The sequence below is a fragment of the Cibotium barometz genome, chromosome 37 (genome assembly GCF_041138505.1).
Source record: "Cibotium barometz isolate CiBa-2024 chromosome 37, ASM4113850v1, whole genome shotgun sequence".
Taxonomy (NCBI): domain Eukaryota; kingdom Viridiplantae; phylum Streptophyta; class Polypodiopsida; order Cyatheales; family Cibotiaceae; genus Cibotium; species Cibotium barometz.
The window spans coordinates 17,513,937-17,536,284 of NC_141082.1; the positions used below are offsets into that span (position 1 = coordinate 17,513,937).

The window sequence follows — 22,348 nt, forward strand, 5'->3', positions numbered from 1 at the left end:
CAGCGATTCGATGCGGCCCACCATAACCAAAACATTGTAGCGGTCCTCTCCTCATGTTTGAGCTCATGTCCTTACCCTTCCACTGTATCGTGGTTTTAAACACAGGTACTGGTGTGTTATTTTGTAGGACATAGAATTTAGATGCGATCTTCGTAGCTTCCTCATAGTACTCTCCACTAAGTTCTACTTCACATACCATATCAATATCTTCTGATGGCTCTTCAATCAATACTTGGTTGATTTTAGCTTGTGGTGGTTGTGGTGGTAGAACAGGTGGTGGTAGAGGTGAAGTGTCATGTACCCAAAACATCCCCCTAGGTAAATAGAAAGAGTTGGGCTATCCTACAGCTGCAGTGATTTGCACAGGTGGTGCTGGTAAGGCCAATGGAGCCCTCGGTGCCCCGGCAGCAGCTGTGCAATTGTTTGGAACCTTGGATATCTGCACATGGAAGTGTCATGATTCCCTAGTTTGACACAGTGTGCACAATAGAGTAGTGGTCTCGCTCTTAACTGTGGTGGACATTTTGTGGTGGTATGATTCAATATGCACATAGAGCACCACACCAATTCCCTATGGGAATAAAGATGGGTATGCCCATACCCAGATGTTTCTCTTCCCTCCCTTACCTTCAATTTCTCCAATATTGCGTTACCGAGCTTGTCCACAATCATGTTTTCGACTTGCTTGCTCCAAGTTCCAATCTCTTGGTGACTCAAAACGCGTGAGGTTGTTGTTGCCAAAGATATTTTGACATCTTCCGGTTGTGGCAATTCCAGCATATTATCTTCATATTCGATTGCCAGTTTGCAACATGCATCTAGAGTGGCTGGTCGGGCTAGTACGAGATGATCATGCATCTTGTGGTCTCTAACTCCTCTCTGGAAGCAAGGCAATAACTAATCGTTAGTTAGCCTCTCCCGTAGTTTACGCCTTGAATTTAAGTGCTTTAATCGAGACACATAGTCTCTCATCGACTCCATTTCCTTTTGTTTGATATTGTGCAGTTGTGCCACAAGACTCCATCTGTCGCCACTTCTGGCAAATCTGGACACAAACACATTCTTGAGTCGTGTGAAGTTAATGTTATTCTCGGGTTTGAGGGTTCGGAACCACTGATGCGCCTTCCCTTCTAGGGTCAGTGAGAAAGCATGAATCATTGTTACATCACTGACTAGCCCGCAAGTTTTGCAAAGTAGATTCAAAAATATCTACATGTTGAATAGGATCCCTATCCCTAAAGAATTTTTGAGCGAGCTTAGAAATGATGTGTGGCTTCATTTGAGAGGGTCGGGATTCTAGAGCAGTGCCTAGTTCCTTGACCATTCCTCGGCCCATTTCTACGGCCATATTCAACAGATCCGTCCTTGTGGCTGCATTAAGATCGAGGGTTGGATCCATTGGTCTTTGAGGAATTGCTCCCGCCCTACCTAGACCTCGTCCTCTTCCTATGTTGGCTCTTCTAAGCATCTCCGATCTATGGGATGGTCCTACCACTTCACGTTGGAATGGCTCATCATTAGCCGCCTATGTACGCCTTTGCAGAATTAAGAGTTCCATGTCCTGTAGGAACATAGGATGATTAATCATCTGCTCGATGTCATTTTTGGTGTACATGTGGTCTTCCACTTCGCTCACTGCTCTTGCTAGGTTATCCTCTTCTTCTAGGGTTACAAACCCTTCCTCCACTCTGGGCTCTTCATTTATAGATTCTAGGTTTGGAATTTCTCCCTCACTTCTTTCCATGACTATTTCCGGCTCTTTACCTCGTGATTGGAGTAAGTTTACACTTCCCATCTCCTTTTGTTCGGCTCTCACCCTTCGAGTATCGATCTCTTGTTTCCTTAAGCTCAACTCTTGTAGCTATTGTTCCACCTCCATCTTTTTCAAATCCAACTCTACTTCCTCTGAGATCGGGAAGAATACTTGACCTATCCTGGCCGCACTTTCCATGTCTCTTCTTATTCAGGGGGTGCCAATGTTCGACAGCCTCGAATTTGACATTTGGATGGGTACTTCTTGCCTTGGACCAAGTCCAGCGCTGGTTGACGGACCCATGTCCGCACATTGCGCTTCTTCGTCATTACTGGTCGGAGACCAAAAAATCCCCGTGCGATATCAATGATACCGTTGGATCTGGTTGGGGAGGGTGGTGTCTTCTCTTCCCCAAACCTAGAGTATCGCAGCCCTTCTTCCACAGATTCTTCACTACTAGTTTCAACACTGGTCATATTCCTTAAGACACTCAATTGAGTGCTTACTGAATGGCCTGAAACCGCACTTTTTTTATAGGAAGATCCTGGGTGATTTGATGCACTATCGTCGGGAGTAAGACCGTCTCCGATGAGCTTTCCAGATCTCAAGTGCATGTATGTATGATTTGATCAGTTATTTTGTTGTCCCAATTAAATTTTGGTCAGATTCTGTCGACTTGTTCTGAGGCCGTGAGATTACAGAGAACAGTTCACGACGTGAAGTGTCAGAAAACAGTTCACATCTGGGTAGATGCCAAGGTGTTAGGAAAGCTAATGCTCATACCACTATTAAATTGTTATATAAGTAAATCATTTGAACAATTTTCTGCACTTTCACATGTTCAAAATTTTTGCTTTTGGAATTAGAATTCCATGTTACCTTGTTATGGGTTTCAAATTTTTCAAGACTTCCTTAGCCTTAATCTGACTATACCAAGTTCGTGAGTTTGATTTGATTAAGGAGTGAAATTGAAGAAAAAGTTCACGTCGTGAAGAGATAAGGTTTTGCATCGTGAAAAGTAATTGGTTCACGTCGTGAAGGGTTCTAAAATGGTTCACGTCATGACCTAAAAATGGTTCACGTCATGACCTAAAAATGGTTCATGTCGTGAAGTGTTCTGAAATAGTTCATGTCGTGCACGATTTTCTGTATGTTCACGATTCTTAATTTTGTCAGACCTCGTGGTGTCAGAGGTGTCAGGATAAGGCTACCTATTTTTGCGAGGTAATCCCGTGAATTGCGGCATTAATCGTGGTGTTGACCAGGATGTGAAGTTGCAAAAAACGGTTCACGTCGTGAACGATTTTCCTCAGTTTCACGTGCGAACTTCCCGCGTCAACTAATGTAATTCTGGATGCAAAATACTTATCCAACTGTTTCCAAAATGATTGTGCCACGCCTAAGAAGTGTAATACAAGTTCAAGGCATAGTCTCCTTATTTTTTTGATTTTTATGAATTTTTGAAAAGAAGAAAAAAGAGAACACCAATCTCCTCGTTCACGTTAATGATTCCAGTGATGCAAACATCAAAATTAACTAGAAAAAACATTGAAGCTCTCTTCCAAGTCCACTCCACCACACAAATATATGACAAACACAACCAATTTCTCACGATTTTTTCCCTTCCACACAAAAATTATCCATTCATTTCCTACACAATGCACTACCATAATGCAAAGGCAATCATGAATCTTATGCAATGGGAGCGGAAATTCCACGAGGAAGAAAGAAACAAAGGTGTTTTCCTGGCAGCAGCGCCAAAAATGTTATGGGTTACCACACCTCCAAGAGGGAACTCAATGCATTCACCTAAAGGAAGAAGAATAGAATACAATTGTCATAGGGCACTTACCAATGCTTCGAACTTGAGTCCCTTGAGACCTCCAAGCTCATTTGTTAAGCTCCACCTCCACACTATTACCGTAGAGTCGCTCGCACCGTCGCATAAGGCAATCACTCTCTCTCACTCTCCCACACAAGCATGAAACATACAAGCATATAGAAGAGGCACAAATGCTAGAATGCTCTCTCTCAATTTCTCTCAAGACACAAAGAAGAGCTCTCATCAATAGCACAAAGGGGGATTGTGTCTTTTCATTATGAGAAAATGCCTTATATACATTTGGTCCTCATTCACACTTGGGGGCTCAAAACTTACTTAACTAAGGCTTTGGGTGACCAATATCTCATAATGTACAACTTTTATAGTGCCTTTACATGACACTAATGTCCTCAATTGGAAGAGCATACTTGTTAATCCAAAATGGGATTAACATTCCCCCCAAGAGTGTTCTGTACGATGTCTTCCTGCCTACATGCATGTCACATTCGAGGACATGGTGGACGCAGGATTCTGGAGATCACACTCAGCATTCAAAAGAACCCTCAAAAAGCTTCAATCACGCCGAAACTTTTACCATCATGAGTTCGGTGACCAGGTCTTTCGACCTTAGTAACAAGTTCTAAGCACAGAACCTACATCAGGTAGGGGGAGATGTTAATCCCATTTTTGTAGACTATTTTTATGAAAAAAAGCATAAACACCCAAGAAGTGGAATAACACCGACACTTCTTGGGAAGGGAGATTGGACCCAATACTGTGTACAAGGTGATGTCTACTCAATTTTCTTGCTTTTGTTTCAATTTATGCTCATCTTGTCAATTTAATTCCAATTCTATTGTTTAGGCTTTGTTGTATTTGTGAGTTTTGAATTATTCTTCAAAAAGTATTTCAAGATCTCGTGTCAATGCACTTGCTAATTAATCTCTCTTTGCCTTGGACGACATGCACAAATTTGCATCCCAAAAACCAATGTCAACCACCGCTTCTAACTGTTGTATTCATATTTATAATCCTTTACATTACCGCCACCCTGAAACTTTTTTAGTTCCCTCTTTATATGCTCCCAAGTCCGTAGGCATTTTTTGTCCAAGTCTAAATGCTTAGTCCCATGCCAATTCAAAGGGTTTTGATTCTATATATGAATTTAATGGCATTATAACCCCTTGCCAGTGCTCAACCGTCCTACACGTGCGCGTCATCATGCCGTTGCCCATCGTGTCTGTAACCGATGTGTGCCTCCTCTCCCGTCCCTTTTCCTTCACACAGAGCACTCCTTTTCCTTGCTTCAAGGGCGCTTTGTCCAAGTAGAGAATGCGGAGTCGGAGCACACGGCCTTTGTACTGTTTGTGTGTGATAGAGGATAGCTCCATCCTTCTACTCATTCATTTCAAGAGTTGTGGTGTTCTACAATCACATTGTGCCAAAGCTATAGTGAGACGAACCTATACACCCTTTGAACAAAGAATTTCCATCCTCTAACTAGTTCCTAGTTTCAATATATTCCAAACATCTTTCATCCTTTCACTTAGGCACAAATATTGAAGCATTTCCATTTCCTAGCATCAATATCCACGTACAAGCATCAATAATGTGCAGCTCATAAGCACTCATAACCACAGCTAAACTATCTATTAAAAAGAGATTGGAATTGTACATTCTCTGCCAATGTACATTGATATTTGTATGCTGATTGTGTGTATTCAAACTCAGGACATGCACCATTAGGGTGGGTCAATTCACAACCATGGGCTATACAAGAATCTGGCTGACAATGCCCAAAGTATTTCATAATAATAAATATATCTTCTCTAATATATGCAGCCATTGCTTAACACATGCAGTAATGGCCTGTCATTGAAAGCAGTACACTGTCCACCTTGGCCCTTCAAGAGGAACCAATATACGAGGAGATGCCCAACAAACATACTAGGACATGCATATGTGACTGTCTATGTATGTGTACACATACATACATACATACATATGTTTACATAAACATGCAAGTGTAAATGTAAATAGACAAACGTACAAGGACATGCATATGTGTATGTATATGTATATATGTGTACGCATACATACATACATATATTTATTTACTTATTTATAATGAAGGACACCAAATCCTAATGAAGGACACCAAATCCATGTCCTCCCTTGGCAAACTCACACCCCTTCACTCCTACACTCCACACTCCTAACCACAGCTAAATAATATCAACGCCCTCTTTTAGAGCACTCCTGATGCCTCCCTGCCACAACGTTAATTAGCTTCAATTAATTGGGGCAAGAGTAGAAGATATCAGCATATGGGTAAGGAATGATGTGAAAAAACCACTATCTTTCTACATCTTTCTAGGTGCCCAGGCCAGAGGATGACCAATCATGAAAGACTTGAACAACATGGCTTCACAATAAGCATGGGAAGTGTTAGAAGAGATCAACATAAATACATATTACATTATTTAAAAACAATCTGCAAAATATCATCTTACTTGTTGAGAAGCTTAATACACATACATGCATGCATACATACACTTGCAATAAAAGTCTTGACAGTTAAGATGCTCATAAAAGCAAATGATGTTCCTTCATTGATACAAAATCAACTCAAAATTCTTAAACAGAAAGCTTACAAAGTTACCTACCCGAGAAACAAGCTCAGGGTCCACTCAAGCTATACATTGGAAATTTTGAAAAGCTACCAGTAAAAGCCAATGGAGGGGGCAACGAGTACAAGAGCAATAGCATAAACTGCCACATACAATGCTTACCTATCACAAAACATGCTTTGCCTATTGCCACCCATGCTGCATGTGTGTGTGGGTGGGAGGGGGGGCATCACTTCTTTCTTCCAAAAAGGGACTTCAAGCTCCATTGTTCCTCCTCCTCGGCTGATTCCGAGTTTAAACCAATAACCTTGGCAAGTATCTTCTCCAAACTCCACTTATCATCTTCAACCTTCTCAGTAGCCTCCTGCGCTGTGGCTTTCGACTTAAGCTCAAACTCGATACCCCTCCTTTTTTTCGCTTTGGGCTTCATGTAGGCTTCCCCACCTCTACCTGCCTGACCAGTTGCATCATCAAGCCCTCCCTCACCTTTAGGTCCTGCATCCATAATGAGAAATATTTGGCTGGCTCTCTCTCTCTCTCTCTCTCTCTCTCTCTCTCTCTCTCCACGCACGCGCAATTCCATTGCTTTTGTTCTGAGAGGAATTGGTCCTCTGTATTACATCAAGGTATGAGGATCAACTATGTCACCCTTCACTTGAGAACCAAAGACAGACAAACTCATGACACATACTGGGAGATGAGCTGATCAGAGTCGGACATTTCTCACCTCTTTTTCTCTAAATGCAGGTCAGGACGAGCCAGGAGTCACACGAAGGGGATTAGGGTATATTGCAAAGTCACTCGAGGCCCCCTCAGAGACCCCAAGTTTAGACATTCCGATCAAAAGCGCACTCCCCCCCCACCGGCACACATGACCCTTTTTACCTCATTGGTACTTCAAATCAGATTGTCGCCCGACTACCTAACCCTTTCAATCTTTGGTAGATGCTAGAATCCATCATCGTAGGAAAGACACTGGGATATCCTCTTAATGGGTGACTTCAATGCATGGACAGCTGGATGCAGTGTATTTGCACATGGACATCACATACTAGACCCCCATTCTCAAAGAACCCTTTAATAGAGCCCTCTATGAAGGCTCCCTCCTTGCACCCCCTTGACCACAAACACCATTTTTCCCAGGTAGAAAGCAAGAAACCCGGATCCAAATAATTACATGACTATCATGATTCAATATATAAAGGCCAAGGATTTGTCAGAATGCAAAGAAGAAATGAAGACAACTGCTGTAGCGAGAAAAACGCAGATGAGAGAGAGAGAGAGAGAGAGAAGCTGTGTAACTCTGCTATATACACACAAGAAAATCCCGGAATCTACAATGGAGAGTGTGGGAGGCAAGGGGCCATTTTATATGGCCCCAGGCTGCTGGTCGCCCAGTCCAGAACAGGCCGACAGCAGCATATGTGCTCACGACTAGCAGTAGAAGCCCACGACCAGCAAACAAACAGGTCGGCCAGGTCCCAGCAGTCAGCCAGGTCTGCAGATCAGGTCGGGTAGCAAACAAACTAGTCGGCCAGCAACTGAATCAGCCGACAGCCCTCCCACACCCAGAAAAATGGGAAAAATACATATGAGTGAGGAAAAATGGGGGAACACCAAAACTGGGCAGGCGCACCCACAGCAGAGGCCCTAGTGTAATGTACAGACAGGAGATGACTGCTAACACCCCCTCTCAGCTCCTAGATGAGGACCCAACCCAAGTGAGCTGGAGTGCCGCCGGAGCATAGCCTAAGGTAAAGACTTCGTGAAGAGGTCCGCCGCATTGTCCTCCATTGAACAATAAAGAAGCAAGATGTCACCAGCCAAAATCTTCTCAGGAACAAAGTGATATTGTATCTCTATGTGCTTGGTCCGGGCATGGAAGAACGGGTTCCAAGCAATAGCGATACAGCTCTGGTTATCGCATTGGATGATCGTGGGCTCCTTGTGTGGAAACCCAATCTCGCCAGGCAACCTCCGCAACCACACAACCTCGCAAGCACCACCACAAGCAGCCTGGTACTCTCCCTATGTAGATGATAAGGCATTAGTTGGCTGCCTCTTGCTGCTCCATGAAACAGCTCCTGAGCCGAGGGTAAAACTGTAGCCTGATGTAGATCTCCTCATGTCTGGATCTCCTCCCCAATCTGAGTCACTCCAGCGTTGGAGTTGGACTCAGTCCTTTGTTTCCCCTCCAATGTCATAGAAGAGTCCAAGATCCTTTGTACCCTGCAGATATTGCACGATCTTCAATCCTGCATCCCAATGAGACTTCAAAGGTGTTTGCATGAACGAGCTCAACAATCCCACAGGAAAGCTCAAGTCCAATCTGGTGTTCAGCAACAAGATCAATGAACCAACCAACTTCCCATACAAAGAGGCATCAACCGGCTCACAAGGATCATTCATTGTAAGCTTTGTGTTCGGGTCCATCAGTGATGTGATAGGCTTGCAGTACTCCATCCCAAAGGCCTCAAGCAACTCATGGACATACCGCTGCTGAGAGACAAAGAACCCCCTCTGGGTCTGCGAGATCTCCAATCCCAAGAAGAAGTGGAGTAAGCCTAAGTGGGTCATCTCAAACTCCTTTGACAAGGCAGCCTTCGTCTCACTGCAATGTGCTCCACATGACCGCCAGTGAGAATAAGGTCATCCATATAAGGATGATCAACATGACCAAACCGCGTTCTCGAAAGAGATATAAGTTAGGATCTGCAAACTGATCTTTGAAATCCAGTCCGTAGAAAGAAAGAATCAATCTTCTGATTCCAAGCCCTGGGAGCTTGCTTAAGACTATACAAGGCCTTCCGCAACATGTAAACCATGCCCTTTGATCCTGGAACCTCAAAGCCTGGAGGCTGCTCAACATACACCTCCTCCTGCAAGTCACCATTAAGGAACACAGATTTCACATCCATCTGATATACCGGCCACCGCTAAGAAGAGGTAAGGGCAAGAACAGTCCGAATCGTGGTCATCCTCGCTGTTAGTGCAAAGGTATCCTCACAATCAATGCCAGGCCATTGAGCATAACCCTTAGCCACAAGTCTGGCTTTGTGTTTATCCACCAACCCATCTGACGTATACTTGGTCTTAAAGACCCACTTGACACCAATGACTGACCGTTTTAACGGCCTCGGAACCAACTCCCAAGTTTTATTCTTCTATATGGCTTCCAATTCCACCTGCATGGCTTTCCTCCAAGTATCCTGTGAAAGGGCTTCCTTTACGGAAGTGGGCTCTTTGTCCCGCATGATACAAGACATCAAAGCTTTGTCACAAACTCTATGCGATCTTCGAGGTCCGCCCTCTGTGGTCCACTCGGAGAGAAGCTCTATAACACCTAACTTCCTAAGGGTGTCTAACAACCACCTGGGTACCTCCAACAGAACGCGGAGCCTCCTGCTGCTACGGGGGCTCATCCCCAGCCGCGGGCTCAACTGATTGAGGCTGTCCAGTTGGAACAATCGACTCGGAATCATCATTAGACACATCTCGGTCTCCAAGAAGTGGTGGCTCATCAACAGTGGAAGTTGGAACATGCTCATCAAAAACATCTCTGCTGACAACAACTTCGTTTCGCTCCGGGTCATACAATCTATATCCTTTGGAAAGAGAGTTATATCCCACAAATATAAGCTTATGGGAGTTTGAGTCAAGCTTCCCCCTCTGCTTCTTTGGAAATTGAACATAAGCATCACTCTGGGAGACATCTGGTTTCGTGCCATAATAAGCCGCAAAGGGAGCCATGTTTAGTACTGAAGTCGTCGAAGATCAGTTGAGGATATGGACAGCCGTAGCCAAAGCCTCTCCCCACAGCGGCCGAGGAAGATGACGATGCTCCAACATCATCCTCGCCATCTCCACCACAGTCCAGTTCCTACGCTCAACCACTCCATTCTCTGAAGGAGAACCTGTATTGGCCACCTCTCGCTTGATGCCATGTTCCGCACAAACGCATTGGAACAAAGCTCTCCTCCTTTGTCAGCCCAAAGAGTCTTTATCTGCAAGCCAAACTCTTTCTCCACCATCACATGCCACTCCTTGAACGGAGCAAAAGCTTGATCCTTCTGGGAAGGAAATAAACCCATGTGAATCTGCTACAATCATCAACAAGCAACATAAAATACAAAGAACCTCCCAAGGATGGGGTCTACATAGGTCCACACAAGTCAATGTGTACCAACTCCAAAGGTTTCAAAGCCCCCCTGGAAGCCTGCTTCGGAAAAGATTCCATGTGCTGCTTACCACGAATGCAAGAACTACAGCATCGCTGCCTGCTACCAATATCTGGCAAGCCAACCACCATCTAGTCCCGAGAAGCTCACCGCATTCACATTCAAGTGGCCAAACCGAAAGTGCCACAAGTCACCGATCTGAGTGCCTGTAAGAGAGTAGAGTGCGAAGAGTTTGTAGATACCGTTCTCCAATCCGCCTTTCCAAACAACCTGGCCCGTTTCTCTGTCCCAGAGAGCAACAGAATGCTTCGCAAACTCCACCCGGAAGCCAATCTTGCAAACCTCATGCACTGACAATAGATAAAAACCAAGTGCGGGGACGTAAAGAACACGAGAGGAATGCTTCCTCCCTCTGCCATCCCATTCTGCCCTCACTATGAATCGGTATAGTGGAATCGTCTCCAATGAAAATGCGACCTGACTGCCGTTTAAGATCCTGTAAGAACTCACGGGAAGGTGTCATGTGCCTGGAAGCACCACTATCAAGAATCCGCTCCCGAGTATCCTTGGTTGTAAAGCCAACTGCCTCCTCGCTTGAAGAAGATGAAGCACTTGTGTCCAAGATCTCCAAGTGCACAAAAGCTGGAGTCTTTGCAGTTGAATCTGAAGAATCAGCACTCTTCTCGGTATTCCGCTTGGGCCACTTCCTCCAATTGTGACCTTTCTCGCCACAATCGTTACAAGTCCGCTCAGCCTTCAGTTTCTCATCACGGTCTAAGTCGAGCTTCTCGGAAGACTTCTCCGATGAAGACTTTTCTTTGCCTTTGTTGTTGTTGCGGCCTTTCAACCATTGGGCAGTCAAGGCATTAGAACCTTCGCCCGTAGAGGGTTCGTAAAATGCTCTTCCTGGTCCAAGACCATAGGCATAAGCTCCTCTCCCGCATCGTCGACGACTTTGCAAGATTCATCACCTGCATCTTAACTTCCAAGGAGATAGGCTTCATGGGTGATACCCTGTTATACAGAGAAGCCAAATGCTGCCAAATCCTTCTGGCCAGCGTCATATGCTTGCTTTATATGGTTGATCATCTGTCATGTGCAATTTAGGAAGATGAAAGAACGGATGCGGGCATTGACACGATCCCATAACTGTGCTGAGCCTCCCGTTCCTTCCGTATAGAGGGTAACTCCCTGTCTTCCAACTCCGATCGTGGAACACCAACTACAATGAAATCAGCTAAGTCATAAGACTCCAAAACAGACTCCATCATTACCTCCCATATGCCGTAGTTGTTCCTGTCCAACTGTCGGTCCACCGAGAACGTGGGGAGTGTAGGGATCTTCACGTGCTTCTCAGCCATCTCAAGCAAGTCTGCCATCGCAAGGCTTCACAAGGTCTTGTGAAGGGAGCGTGGGTGGGAAAAAAGAAGAAGAGGAGGCTGCAAATAATATGCAAGGTGGCTGTCCAACGGTGATGGCCGCCTTCTACCCGATCTCCAAGTCCCGAACAGCCCAAGCAATCTCCAATCAGCAAACCTCAAGGTCCCACTATCTCCAAGCTTCAAGCCACCTGGGACTCTGATACCATGTCAGAATGCACAGCGGAAATGAAGACAGCTGCTGTAGAGAGCAAAACGCAGATGAGAGAGAGAGAGAGAGAGAGAGAGAGAGAGAGAGAGAGAGAGAAGCTATGTAACTCTGCTATATACACACAAGAAAATCCCGGAATCTACAATGGAGAGAGTGGGGGCCAAGGGGCCATTTTATATGGCCCCAGGCTGTTGGTTGGCCAGTCCAGAACAAGCTGACAGCAGCATATGTGCTCACGACTAGCAGCAGAAGCCCACGACCAGCAGCATATGTGCTCACGACTAGCAGCAGAAGCCCACAACCAGCAAACAAACAGGTCGGCCAGGTCCTAGCAATCGGCCAAGTCTGCTGATCAGGTCGGGTAGCAAACAAACTAGTCAGCCAGCAACTGAATCAGCCGACAGTCCTCCAACACCCAGAAAAATGGGAAAAATACATGGAGAGTGAGGAAAAATGGGGGAACACGAAAACTGGGCGGGCACACCCAGAAAAATGGGGAAAAATACATGGAGAGTGAGGAAAAATGGGGAAAAATACATGGAGAGTGAGGAAAAATGGGGGAACACGAAAACTGGGCGGGCACACCCACAACAGAGGCCCTGGTGTAATGTACAGACAAGAGATGACAGCTAACAAGATTTATAGGACAGTATTGGTCTAAAGTCAACTTCTTGGCAGAGAGGCTTGGGCACAGAGTGTCGGAGCATGCAAGCTTCAAGAGAACTACTCCACAATTGATACTCTACGGGCCATTAAAGAGGATGCGAAGGCACAAAAATAGCATGTACATTGTTGTTTTGTGGATTCCCAGAAAGCCTTTAACTCTGTGCCTCAGTCCAGCTTGTTGGGACCATAAGTGCAATGAAATGCATTTCATTCAATATGAAACCTCTACAAAACTTTTGAAACGCTTCATGTGTTTCGAACAGCTTTTTTTAATTGAAAAAAAAACGTGAGTTTTGTTGAATAATCAGCATGCAAAGAACACTCATGCCGATGTGCTAGGGTTTGAGAGAACAAAAGAATCAAACATGCACAGAATACACGAGGCCTAAAACTATTGTTTTGTAGAACAAAGTGTTACAACTGATATTCCAGTACATTAGATGGATGAGATTATAAATGACACCTTGCAGCCAACACGCTGCTGAAGATCTCCTCGGCCAGCCCACACTCAGTAGAGAAATGCTCTGTTGAGAGACTAGAGTTGAGATTTGCAGATGAAAATGATGATTTTCCAATGTGCGTAAATATAGCACCGTGAGGTGCTGATCAGCATGCTGGCTGCTGTAGGCATGCTCCAAAGAACAGCCCACAACTTGCTGACTTGGCTGAATGCCACGTGGCACAGGCACCTACATAGACTGTTGCCCGACTGCTGAGCACCCTATCCAACTGTTGCGCACACGTCTTGTACCTATAGCTCATGGCTTGCCTGTTTGCAATGTGGCACGACTACAGTGAGGCGTGCCACATTCTCCCTCAATTGCATTGCTATAAAGTGCTATGTCATAAAAGGAAAAGATCCAAGCAAAGCTCATCCATGGAACCCAAGATCCCAAACATGCGGACAACTTACTTGAAGGCAGTCAAGCGGCCCCTTCCCCCCTCCCCTTCTTTTTGTTCCATCCCCCCAGCCTGCCTGCCTTTTCGCTTCCCCCCTCCCCTTCGCAGTCCAGCGCCGCCCCCTCCCCCTCCTGCCTCCCTCTCCTTTGCCCCCCCTCCCCTCCCCTTCGCCCCTATCTCAGCGCCACCCTTTCCCCCCTTTTTCTCCTTCGCCTGCACCCGCCCTCTCTCCTTCGCCCTCTTTCCTATTCGCCTGGCCTCCCCCTCCCTTGCCTTGCTGCAGTCTCCTTCTTTTCCGCCTCCCCACCCCCCCTCCCTCCCTCCTCCCCTTTCTCCTTCCCGTTTCTTTGTTTCCCCTTCCTCGCAGATTGATTGTCAGGTTCTTCGGGGCGTCTCTCATTTCGGCAAGCCTCGGCTTTTTTTGGTCTTCACCCCCAAGAGGACTCCATGGCAGCCGCTCTGTCATCCCCGCGAGGCTGCCATTGCTTGCATTTCCTTTTCCGAAACAGACCTTCAGGTTCTCGCCACAACTGTTGCAACACTAGAGGCTTCCAGAGGCTTCCACACTGGTTTGCAAAATTGTTGGTAGCCGCCCCACGCACGGACAACTCAGGGATCTTTCACAGGCGAGCCTCATTGGTGAGCCTGCAAAGATCATAGAAATTCACCCTCTGGGGCATTGATAGTACCACGTGGAGTTCGACTCGCCAGCAACGTCAAACCGACTCATGCAGCTAAGCCCCTCGCATTGCGTACGGCACAAGCCTTCTTTGCGCAGTGGCAACACGGCTTCTATCCTGCGTCTGACCCTCTGGCTAGCATGTCGGGCTTCCCCGTGGTGACAGTTTGCTTCCCAGGCCATAGGAAGGAATACCTTCCTCTTCTCCTCGTGATTGGTGGTGCCATCGGGAGAGTGATCCCACTACTACCTCGACCCTCGCACGATCAGCTGGGATTCCATCCCTCCGCATCTCTGTGGCCTCGCCGGAGTCAGTGCCTCATCGTATATCTATTCCTAGCCTCCACGGCAACCCCATCCAACAACGCATGGAGTATTCAGGCCTTCCAGGTCAATGCTTCATTTGCAAGCAGATGGGACATCTACCTAGAGCTTGCCCTCGGCGACAATCCAGGAGACATCCTCCGGTGGGTCCCCCCCCCTCCCCGTTTCACGTTCAGATCCTCCACGGGGGGTAGAGAGAGAGGCAAGTTCCCAGGCAGTAGAACACCACGCCCTGGGGCTCGACTACTGACGACCCAGCTGCCGGAGAGTGGCGGATGATTGGCCCGCGCCAAGGCCATCAGCTGACCACCAGAACTGAGCACTGCCGCTGCTACGCCCTCCACGCTGGTAGAGCTTAGGAGGATTCGGTTCTGTCAAAGAACCGTTTAGAGCATTTATCTCAGCACATACCCGTTAGCAACGAGCCCCCTCCAATCACAAAGCAAGCCCCCTCGGCCCCACCGGTTTGGTGGCCGGTCCCTCCCAATTTGGCAGCCGGTCCCTCGTCACAATCCCCCCCCCAGCCCTCAGTGCCTTGTGAGGTCGACAGACCCCACTGTGCCTCCGACGAGCCTCTCCCAACAGCCTCCCTCTCCCTCAGATCTCTCCCAGCAACGCCCCTCTTCAGTCCCTCGCCCCCCCCTTGCTGCATCCCCCTCCTCCATCCTCACCACCGACTTCGCCCACCCCCCCTCCCCCCAGGCTCGCCAGAGCACTCTCGTCGCCCCCCAGCTAAGCGGAGGCAGCCAAGGTACGATACGGTACGGTACTAATTGGTACCTTAAAATTTTTTGAGGTACGGTACGATATTAGTACGTTTTTTTTTTTAAAATACTTCCTAAACTTAAAAATTGTAGACAAGAAGTTACAAAATAGTAGAACCATGAACATAATGTCATCATGCCATTAGAGTACAAAATTGCTACAAAAGGATAGGCCAAAAACTCATGGCATGGGCGACCGCCAACATGCGTACATACATGATACTACATACTACAATACATCATCGATGGGCTAGAAGGAGATAGATGCCCAATGCCTAGAGAGCAATAACATATCAAAAGTCTACATCATCACCAACATCTGCATGATCATCAACATGATCACTACTAGAGTGTCCATCAAGAGAGTTCTCTGAAGAGGACTCTTCGAAGGTGGACGAGACACTCTGGGGATCATTCTCGCTAAGTAGGTTGCCATCATCATCAAACAAGGGCTCTCTAGGCAGTGGGGTATCATCATGAGGGGGCAATGGAATATCATCATGAAGGCGGGGATTGGAGCTCGAGGATCCCCGCCTCACATATGTGCGAAGGCCACCCTTTGCCGATGCCGGAGGCGGAGGCCTATGAACTCCAACTGCTCGGCCCCGTCCATGCTGACTCCTGGTGCTGCGAGTATCTGCTGCCACAAGCTCACTATAGAGCTCCATGAAGATTGCCTCCTCCTCCTCATCAGGCAATATGATCGCTTGCCTAATATGGCAATGGCAAGTGCACACGGTCCTGACAAACAGCTTCCTATAGGCTGCAAAGGGCGATGAATGGCTCTCTAGAAGACTGAAATTGCTCCACGCAACAACAACAACAACAACAACAACACACAAAAAACGTACGGTATCGTACGAATCCGTACGGTGCTGTACGGTACGACAGGTACGTACGGTTTCAGTCGTGCGACATACGGAACTAACCCTGCCTGCTCCCACACAAGAGCAAAAGAGATGGGACTCTAGGGATGCACATGCCATGTCTTTGATAGCCCTTTCAGTGAAAAGGACTATTATTACACACATTCAGTCTTGCAAGACATCGAAGCTTGAATGGGACACATTGGAAGCAATGTATCACGAGGCAAGAGTTGCCTACTTGAAGAGGCAATTGGATCTTCTTTCTATGGATGAGGGTGACTCCATGTCAGATCATCTCACCAAAGTGAAAGATCTGCAGGAACAATTGCTCAACATTGATGAGGTTATCCCAGACAGACAGCTAGTCACCAACACTCTTCATTCTTTACCACCTTCCTACTTGGGCTTTCACACCTCTCTCAACCTCTCTATGAGAGGAGGTGGTGAGATGCAGGCAATGCAGTAGCAGACTCTTCTGATGACAAAGCACAGCAATCATCTAATGTAATTCAGGAAGAGTACACCTTTTTGGTCACATGCACTAGTGACACACCAAGTACTTCAGACAATGATATGTCTTACATTGCATCTAACAGACAGGATGTATCATGGTATTTTGATAGTGGTGTTTTGAGCCACATCACTTCATGCAAAGATGTATTTCAGCACTTCGTTTATGCTTCAAATGGCTGCACTATATGATGTGCAGATCATACCACATATCCAGTAAAGGGAATTGGCAATGTCATACTTGTTGAAGCCAATGGTGCCAATATATGTATGAAAAATGTGTTATATGTTCCAGGGATAAAGAAAAATCTGCTCTCCGTCTCAGCCATAAACGACCAAGGTTTAAAGGTTGAATTTGAAGATGGTAAAAGACCCATCAAAGGGTTATGAAATAGTCACTTCTAGAACACGATACAAAGGCTTGTATAAGCTGGATAGCTATGACAAGCGTACTTATGATGCAAATACAGTGGCTGCCCACACTCCTGCTATGCATGATGCAGAGCTATGGCATACTCGTGTTGGACATGTAAATTTTCGGAGTTTGATGCTTTTGTTGAGGCATCGTATGGTTGATACAAGACATGTATGTGGGGGGTGTATTTTGGGAAAGATGCATCGAAAACCATTCCCCAAGGATGGAGCTGTTAGAGCTGAAAGTAAATTACAGCTCATACACAGTGATGTATGTGGTCCAATGCGGACACCATCCATAGGGAGGCATCTTTATTTCGTCACATTCATTGATGACTACCCCAGGTTTACTTGGGTTTACTCCTTGAAAGCGAAAGCAGAGGTGTTTACATGCTTTTGACACTTTGTAGCAATGGCTGAAAATATGTGTGGATGTAAAGTCCAAACACTCCGCTCAGATAGAGGTGGAGAATACATGTCAAATGCATTCAAGGATCAAGCCATCCTGTAACACGCAGAAGCTCTGGGGATCTTCTTTCAGCCCTAAACACTATTGGAAACATGCTGATGCAAAACGCAGACATGAAGAGAGAGTAGAGAGAGAGAGAGAGAGAGAGAGAGAGAGAGAGAGAGAGAGAGAGAGACATGACTGGAAATTCAGTATATTCATATAGTACAAAAAGGTACTCAGTCCACAGCCCTAGGCTGCCTTGTAAAAAGGGTGAACATCACCAAAATCTGCCCTACTCTAAGGACCCTAAGGATCCACTCCATAAAGGAATGAATCATTACAATGAGGAGCCTCTTTGCCCTTTTACAGGCCTTTGGATTCCTTAGGGAACTGGCCGGCCAGCTGACTGGGTACTAAATCCCAAAATGAAGATGCGCCTGCAGCCCCCTCAGCCGACAGCTCCTGTGTCCTTCTTTGGTTCAGCCGACAGCTCCTGTACACAGCCAACAGCTCCTGTACACCTCCAAGTCCCCACTGCACACTCACACTGTGCTCCATGTCCTAGTCTTTAATCTGTTTTTCTTGGCTGCCCCTTCTGGATTAGCCCTGAGAATGTACATGGCATTTTTCATGCACATGACACATCCACACAACACTCTACTCGCTCCAAGGGCTCAAAAGCCATATAAAGCATCAGGAGTAGCTTCCAGAAGCAAGCAGCAAATGTAATTGAAATACATTACAAGACTCTTAAGTGGACCTAAACCATGACCTGTGCACTCAAGTGAGAACGTACATGTTTTTGTGCACTCAAGTGAGAACATACATGTTTTTAAAGTGATGCCCAAGGCCCTATGCTCACAGATGCCAAAAACACAAAAGGGAAAAACGAGAGTTTGACTTTCCACTTACCTATAGGGTTCAACATATGTCCAATTTGCCCATCTCTGAGTTCATAGGCTGCAAGTGCAATGGGCTCTAGCAGAAAAGGTCTCACCTGAAGACACCAAACAAAAACTTGTTAGTTACACAAGGCCAGAGGAGACTCTTTTTTCGTGTGCACACAGTGAGCGCAGGTGTGTATACACACACACACGTGCACACATTTACACATACTTACATGAATACACACATATACACATACTTAAATGTATGTACACATATACACATATGTATAAGTATATATGTATGTTTATAAAAATGTGTATAAAAATGGGTGTGTGTGTGTATGTATGTACATATGTATGTTTGTAAAGCACACCGCTGACCAGATGGGGGAACGGGTTCAAACCCCAACACACGCCTACACATACACACGTGTGTGCATACATATACATACACACACACACGCACACACATGTATTATGTTTGTAGAAATATCTGTGTGTGTTAAGGTTTTTGGCCACACGCTTCCATTGTGTGATAGCCACTAGGGCAAGGGCCTACCAACAAAGAGACCGATTGAACCACAAGCTACTAGCACCATTTTAAAGAGGCAGCCTTACATCATCACAGAATTTGACATGCTCTGGGGAGGCCCGGAAATCGTTCATATGAAGCAAACCAGCATATTCCTCCATAAAATGAAATACATTCTTGTCATAAAGATCGACATAGCATTCAAACTGTTTGAGACCTACAGCTTTATCCTTCTGCAAGAAAAAACCACCACCATTGTCAGTATGTTTCCATCCTGCCTTTTCACAATTACTAACAGATCCCAAACATCTGAGAAGTACAGAGACATTGTCAGGACAAAAACCTAATGCATGCAACCAATGGTTGTCATAGTCATGTAGAACAACATAGTCTCATTCTTCACTCTGTGGCTATCATTTTTATTAGCCTCACAATAGGACCTATTTGTTTTAAACCTACTGCCCATAGCATGAAGTCGTGTACTCATGCGTCCCTCCTCTAGATGCATGTGAGTGTTTGCTGCACCACCTATCAATGGTGAGGCCATGAACAAAGATCTCTTTAATAAGAAAAGTTCATTAATCAATAGCTGGTCTGCTGGTCTGCCAGTCCCGACCAGCAAACATCAATGTTTTTTAATGTCTTTCACATGGTTTTGAACGCCCAACACATGCCACTCCCAACTTTGCTATCTGACCATCCAACACTGCTGTTCAACCTAACCTACTATCTGGCTGCCGACCTGCTGTCCACAACCCACCTACTCACATGGGCAGCCCACCCTTCATAAACACTGGCTCTCGTGCTTCCACAAAATGCCTTTCTTAAGGGTCATAGCAGATGGATTCAAATAGAGGCCGGGATACCTCCATGGACACATGTCACATGACATGCCAATCGCGATTGGACAGCTCCTCCAACTGCCTTACAGAGGAGACAGGGAGAGCAGAGGGCATTGCTCAAAAGGAGAGGACCTGTAAACTCTGCGCTACAGAGGTGGAGATGGAGGAGCACCACATATGCAGGTGCCCACTATGAGATTCTGAGGAGATTCCATTGATTATTCTGAGGGGATTTGGTCCACTGTTTGAGATCATTGCCTTCCCCAACTAGAGATGTCCGGGTCTGAAACCTGATGGAGCTCGGCAGGCAGAGAGACTCACTCCTCAGAGAGCGCAGAGCCCAATGTTGGGACACCTCACAGTTGACCATCACAAGTTTCTTCCAGGCTCAGGATGGTAGCCAGTCTCCGACCCAAAAAGGCACCCGAGCTTGCAGTCCAAGTGGCTGACCATGAAGGTATTGATGGCCCCCACTTTCCAGAAAAGGGCTCCCGGCTGCTGCTAGTCACCCTTCCTTGGATAAGGGCCATTCTCTACACCATCCTGAGCTCTTCTTGACAAGAAAACTGGTGCAACTCAAACACATTGACCACCCTGAAACACAAGAAAGCTGGTGCTACTCAAACACATTGACCACCATGAAATTTCTGAGATGCTGACACAGTGCAGCTCCACTAAATCACAAGACAAATCATTCTGCAGCAAACTGATCTGTGAACAATCCTGCCCTCCCCATGTCACTATCATGACCATTCGCCTGCGACCATGACAGCTGGGAATGACCGCTGGGGGTAAGCCATTCTTTACTCCACAATGCATCTAGAAGAACTAGGTGAACTAGATATGATAAAGTAACCCGACATGTAAACTGTGGTTAAAAACTAGTTGAGCTAGAGGAGATCACTTTAACCAGGGTTTAAAAATTCTTACTCACTGTGTAATTGAAATGAGGGGACAAAATGTATCAGACAAAAAACCTGCTTTTCTAAGGCCCATTGACGGATGTCCTCGCAGAGCTTGACGACTTTCTCTATGTCTCCTTCTTGGACTTTCAGTGTGGAGCTAAGGATCAAGCTTCTGTTCTTATCGACTCGCTTGGCGGCCTCTATGGTGAGCCTGCGGTACTGTTGCTGTCTGCAGGGGACCTCAGAGAAAGGGGCATTCCGGGGAAGAAGGGATGTGCCCAAAATCTCCTTCTGACAGGAGAATTGGGCATGACGCGGTAGAGGGTTCGAAAGGGAAGAAACTGTGGTCGAGCAAGATGGGCAGACTCGATCTTGTAAGCTGAGCATAGCAGCAGTGTTCCTCAAAGAGGAAGCCATGGCTCAGCTGATAAGTTTGCTCGATGGGCACGTGGAGCGTGAATTATCTTGCAATTTCCTAAACTCGAAAAATCCGGGAAAATATCTCTCTTTTGGATAATTTTCCTATCCTAGAACAAGTGTTTATATTTCAAGGTTGCTAAGCCCTTGCGATTTCCATTAACCTTGCCTATGTAAAAAATATTTCCCATTAACCTTGCTAAGCCCTTCCAGAGCGATTTCCATTAACCTTGCCTATGTAAAAAATATTTCCCTTCATGCAGATCTTCATAGAAAGGGCACTTGTGTGATTAATAAAAAAATATTTTTTATATACACATTGTAAATATATATATACATACAATGATATTAGTCATTTTTTTAAGGTACATATCAGGGCTCGATAAAAGCATTTTTTTTAACCGGTCAAAAAAAGGACATGCTTATAGACTAACCAGTTTCTAGGCTAAATTTGTATATTTTGCTCGTATTTTAACTAAAAACTAGTAAATTTGAATCGTTTTTTGTAAGGGCTTGATGTATTTCTAGCCAATTTTTCTAAAATAAAAATACATTGAAATGTCGTTTTTGTCAAGCCCTAGTACATATGCTTAAAAATTATTGGTTCTATTTTGAAACTATGGTAAGTTCTTATTCAAATCTTTTTTTTTTGTATTTATGTTTGTTGGAAAAAAACTATTAAATATCGTCTCGGAAGATAGTGAAGGGCAAATTAAAAACTTTACCCTTTTTCAAGAATGTCAAATTCCCAATAGACCTTCGTACAAAACAATGGGCCCCACACTGGCAAAAATAAACACTGCTTAGAACCTAGAACGCTCTTACAGCCTCTTCCCATGGCTCAACTTGCAATAGCATTTTAACTCTGAGTGCTTAGCACACTTCTCACTATCTTGTATTGCGATTGAGGAGAAATTATGGGTTACTATAATTTTTGTCATTTAGGCTAGATTCGGGGATGGGTTTCAAACTCAAGCTCTCACTTTGAGAAGCCATCAAGCTACACCAACACATCCCAACGCACGCATCCACTTCACACTATCTTTCTTCCATAAATGTGAAATATGTGGCCACGTTTGTGAAGCAAAACTTAACTTGAACGTTTTTGGCATGGTTACATTTTGGCTTTGTGGAGTTTTATGACAAACTCTTGGCCCAATGTTTTTTGCCATAGGCTTGGCCAAGTTTTCTAACAAATTTGTGACCAAGTTAGCTTGG

The 22,348-nt window shown here is 45.6% G+C and overlaps 1 protein-coding gene across 1 annotated transcript; it reads right to left on the bottom strand.

Annotated features, from left to right (window-relative positions):
• Positions 1 to 6,131: 6,131 nt before the first annotated feature.
• Positions 6,132 to 21,200, bottom strand: LOC147617016 (uncharacterized). Its single transcript, XM_086776644.1, has 4 exons — positions 20,786 to 21,200; positions 19,053 to 19,199; positions 18,460 to 18,544; positions 6,132 to 6,700 (listed from the first exon to the last, which is right to left on the bottom strand). Exons 1-4 carry the CDS (start codon positions 21,128 to 21,130, stop codon positions 6,435 to 6,437), a joined length of 843 nt encoding a protein of 280 aa, XP_086632770.1. The 5' UTR covers positions 21,131 to 21,200; the 3' UTR covers positions 6,132 to 6,434.
• Positions 21,201 to 22,348: the final 1,148 nt, after the last annotated feature.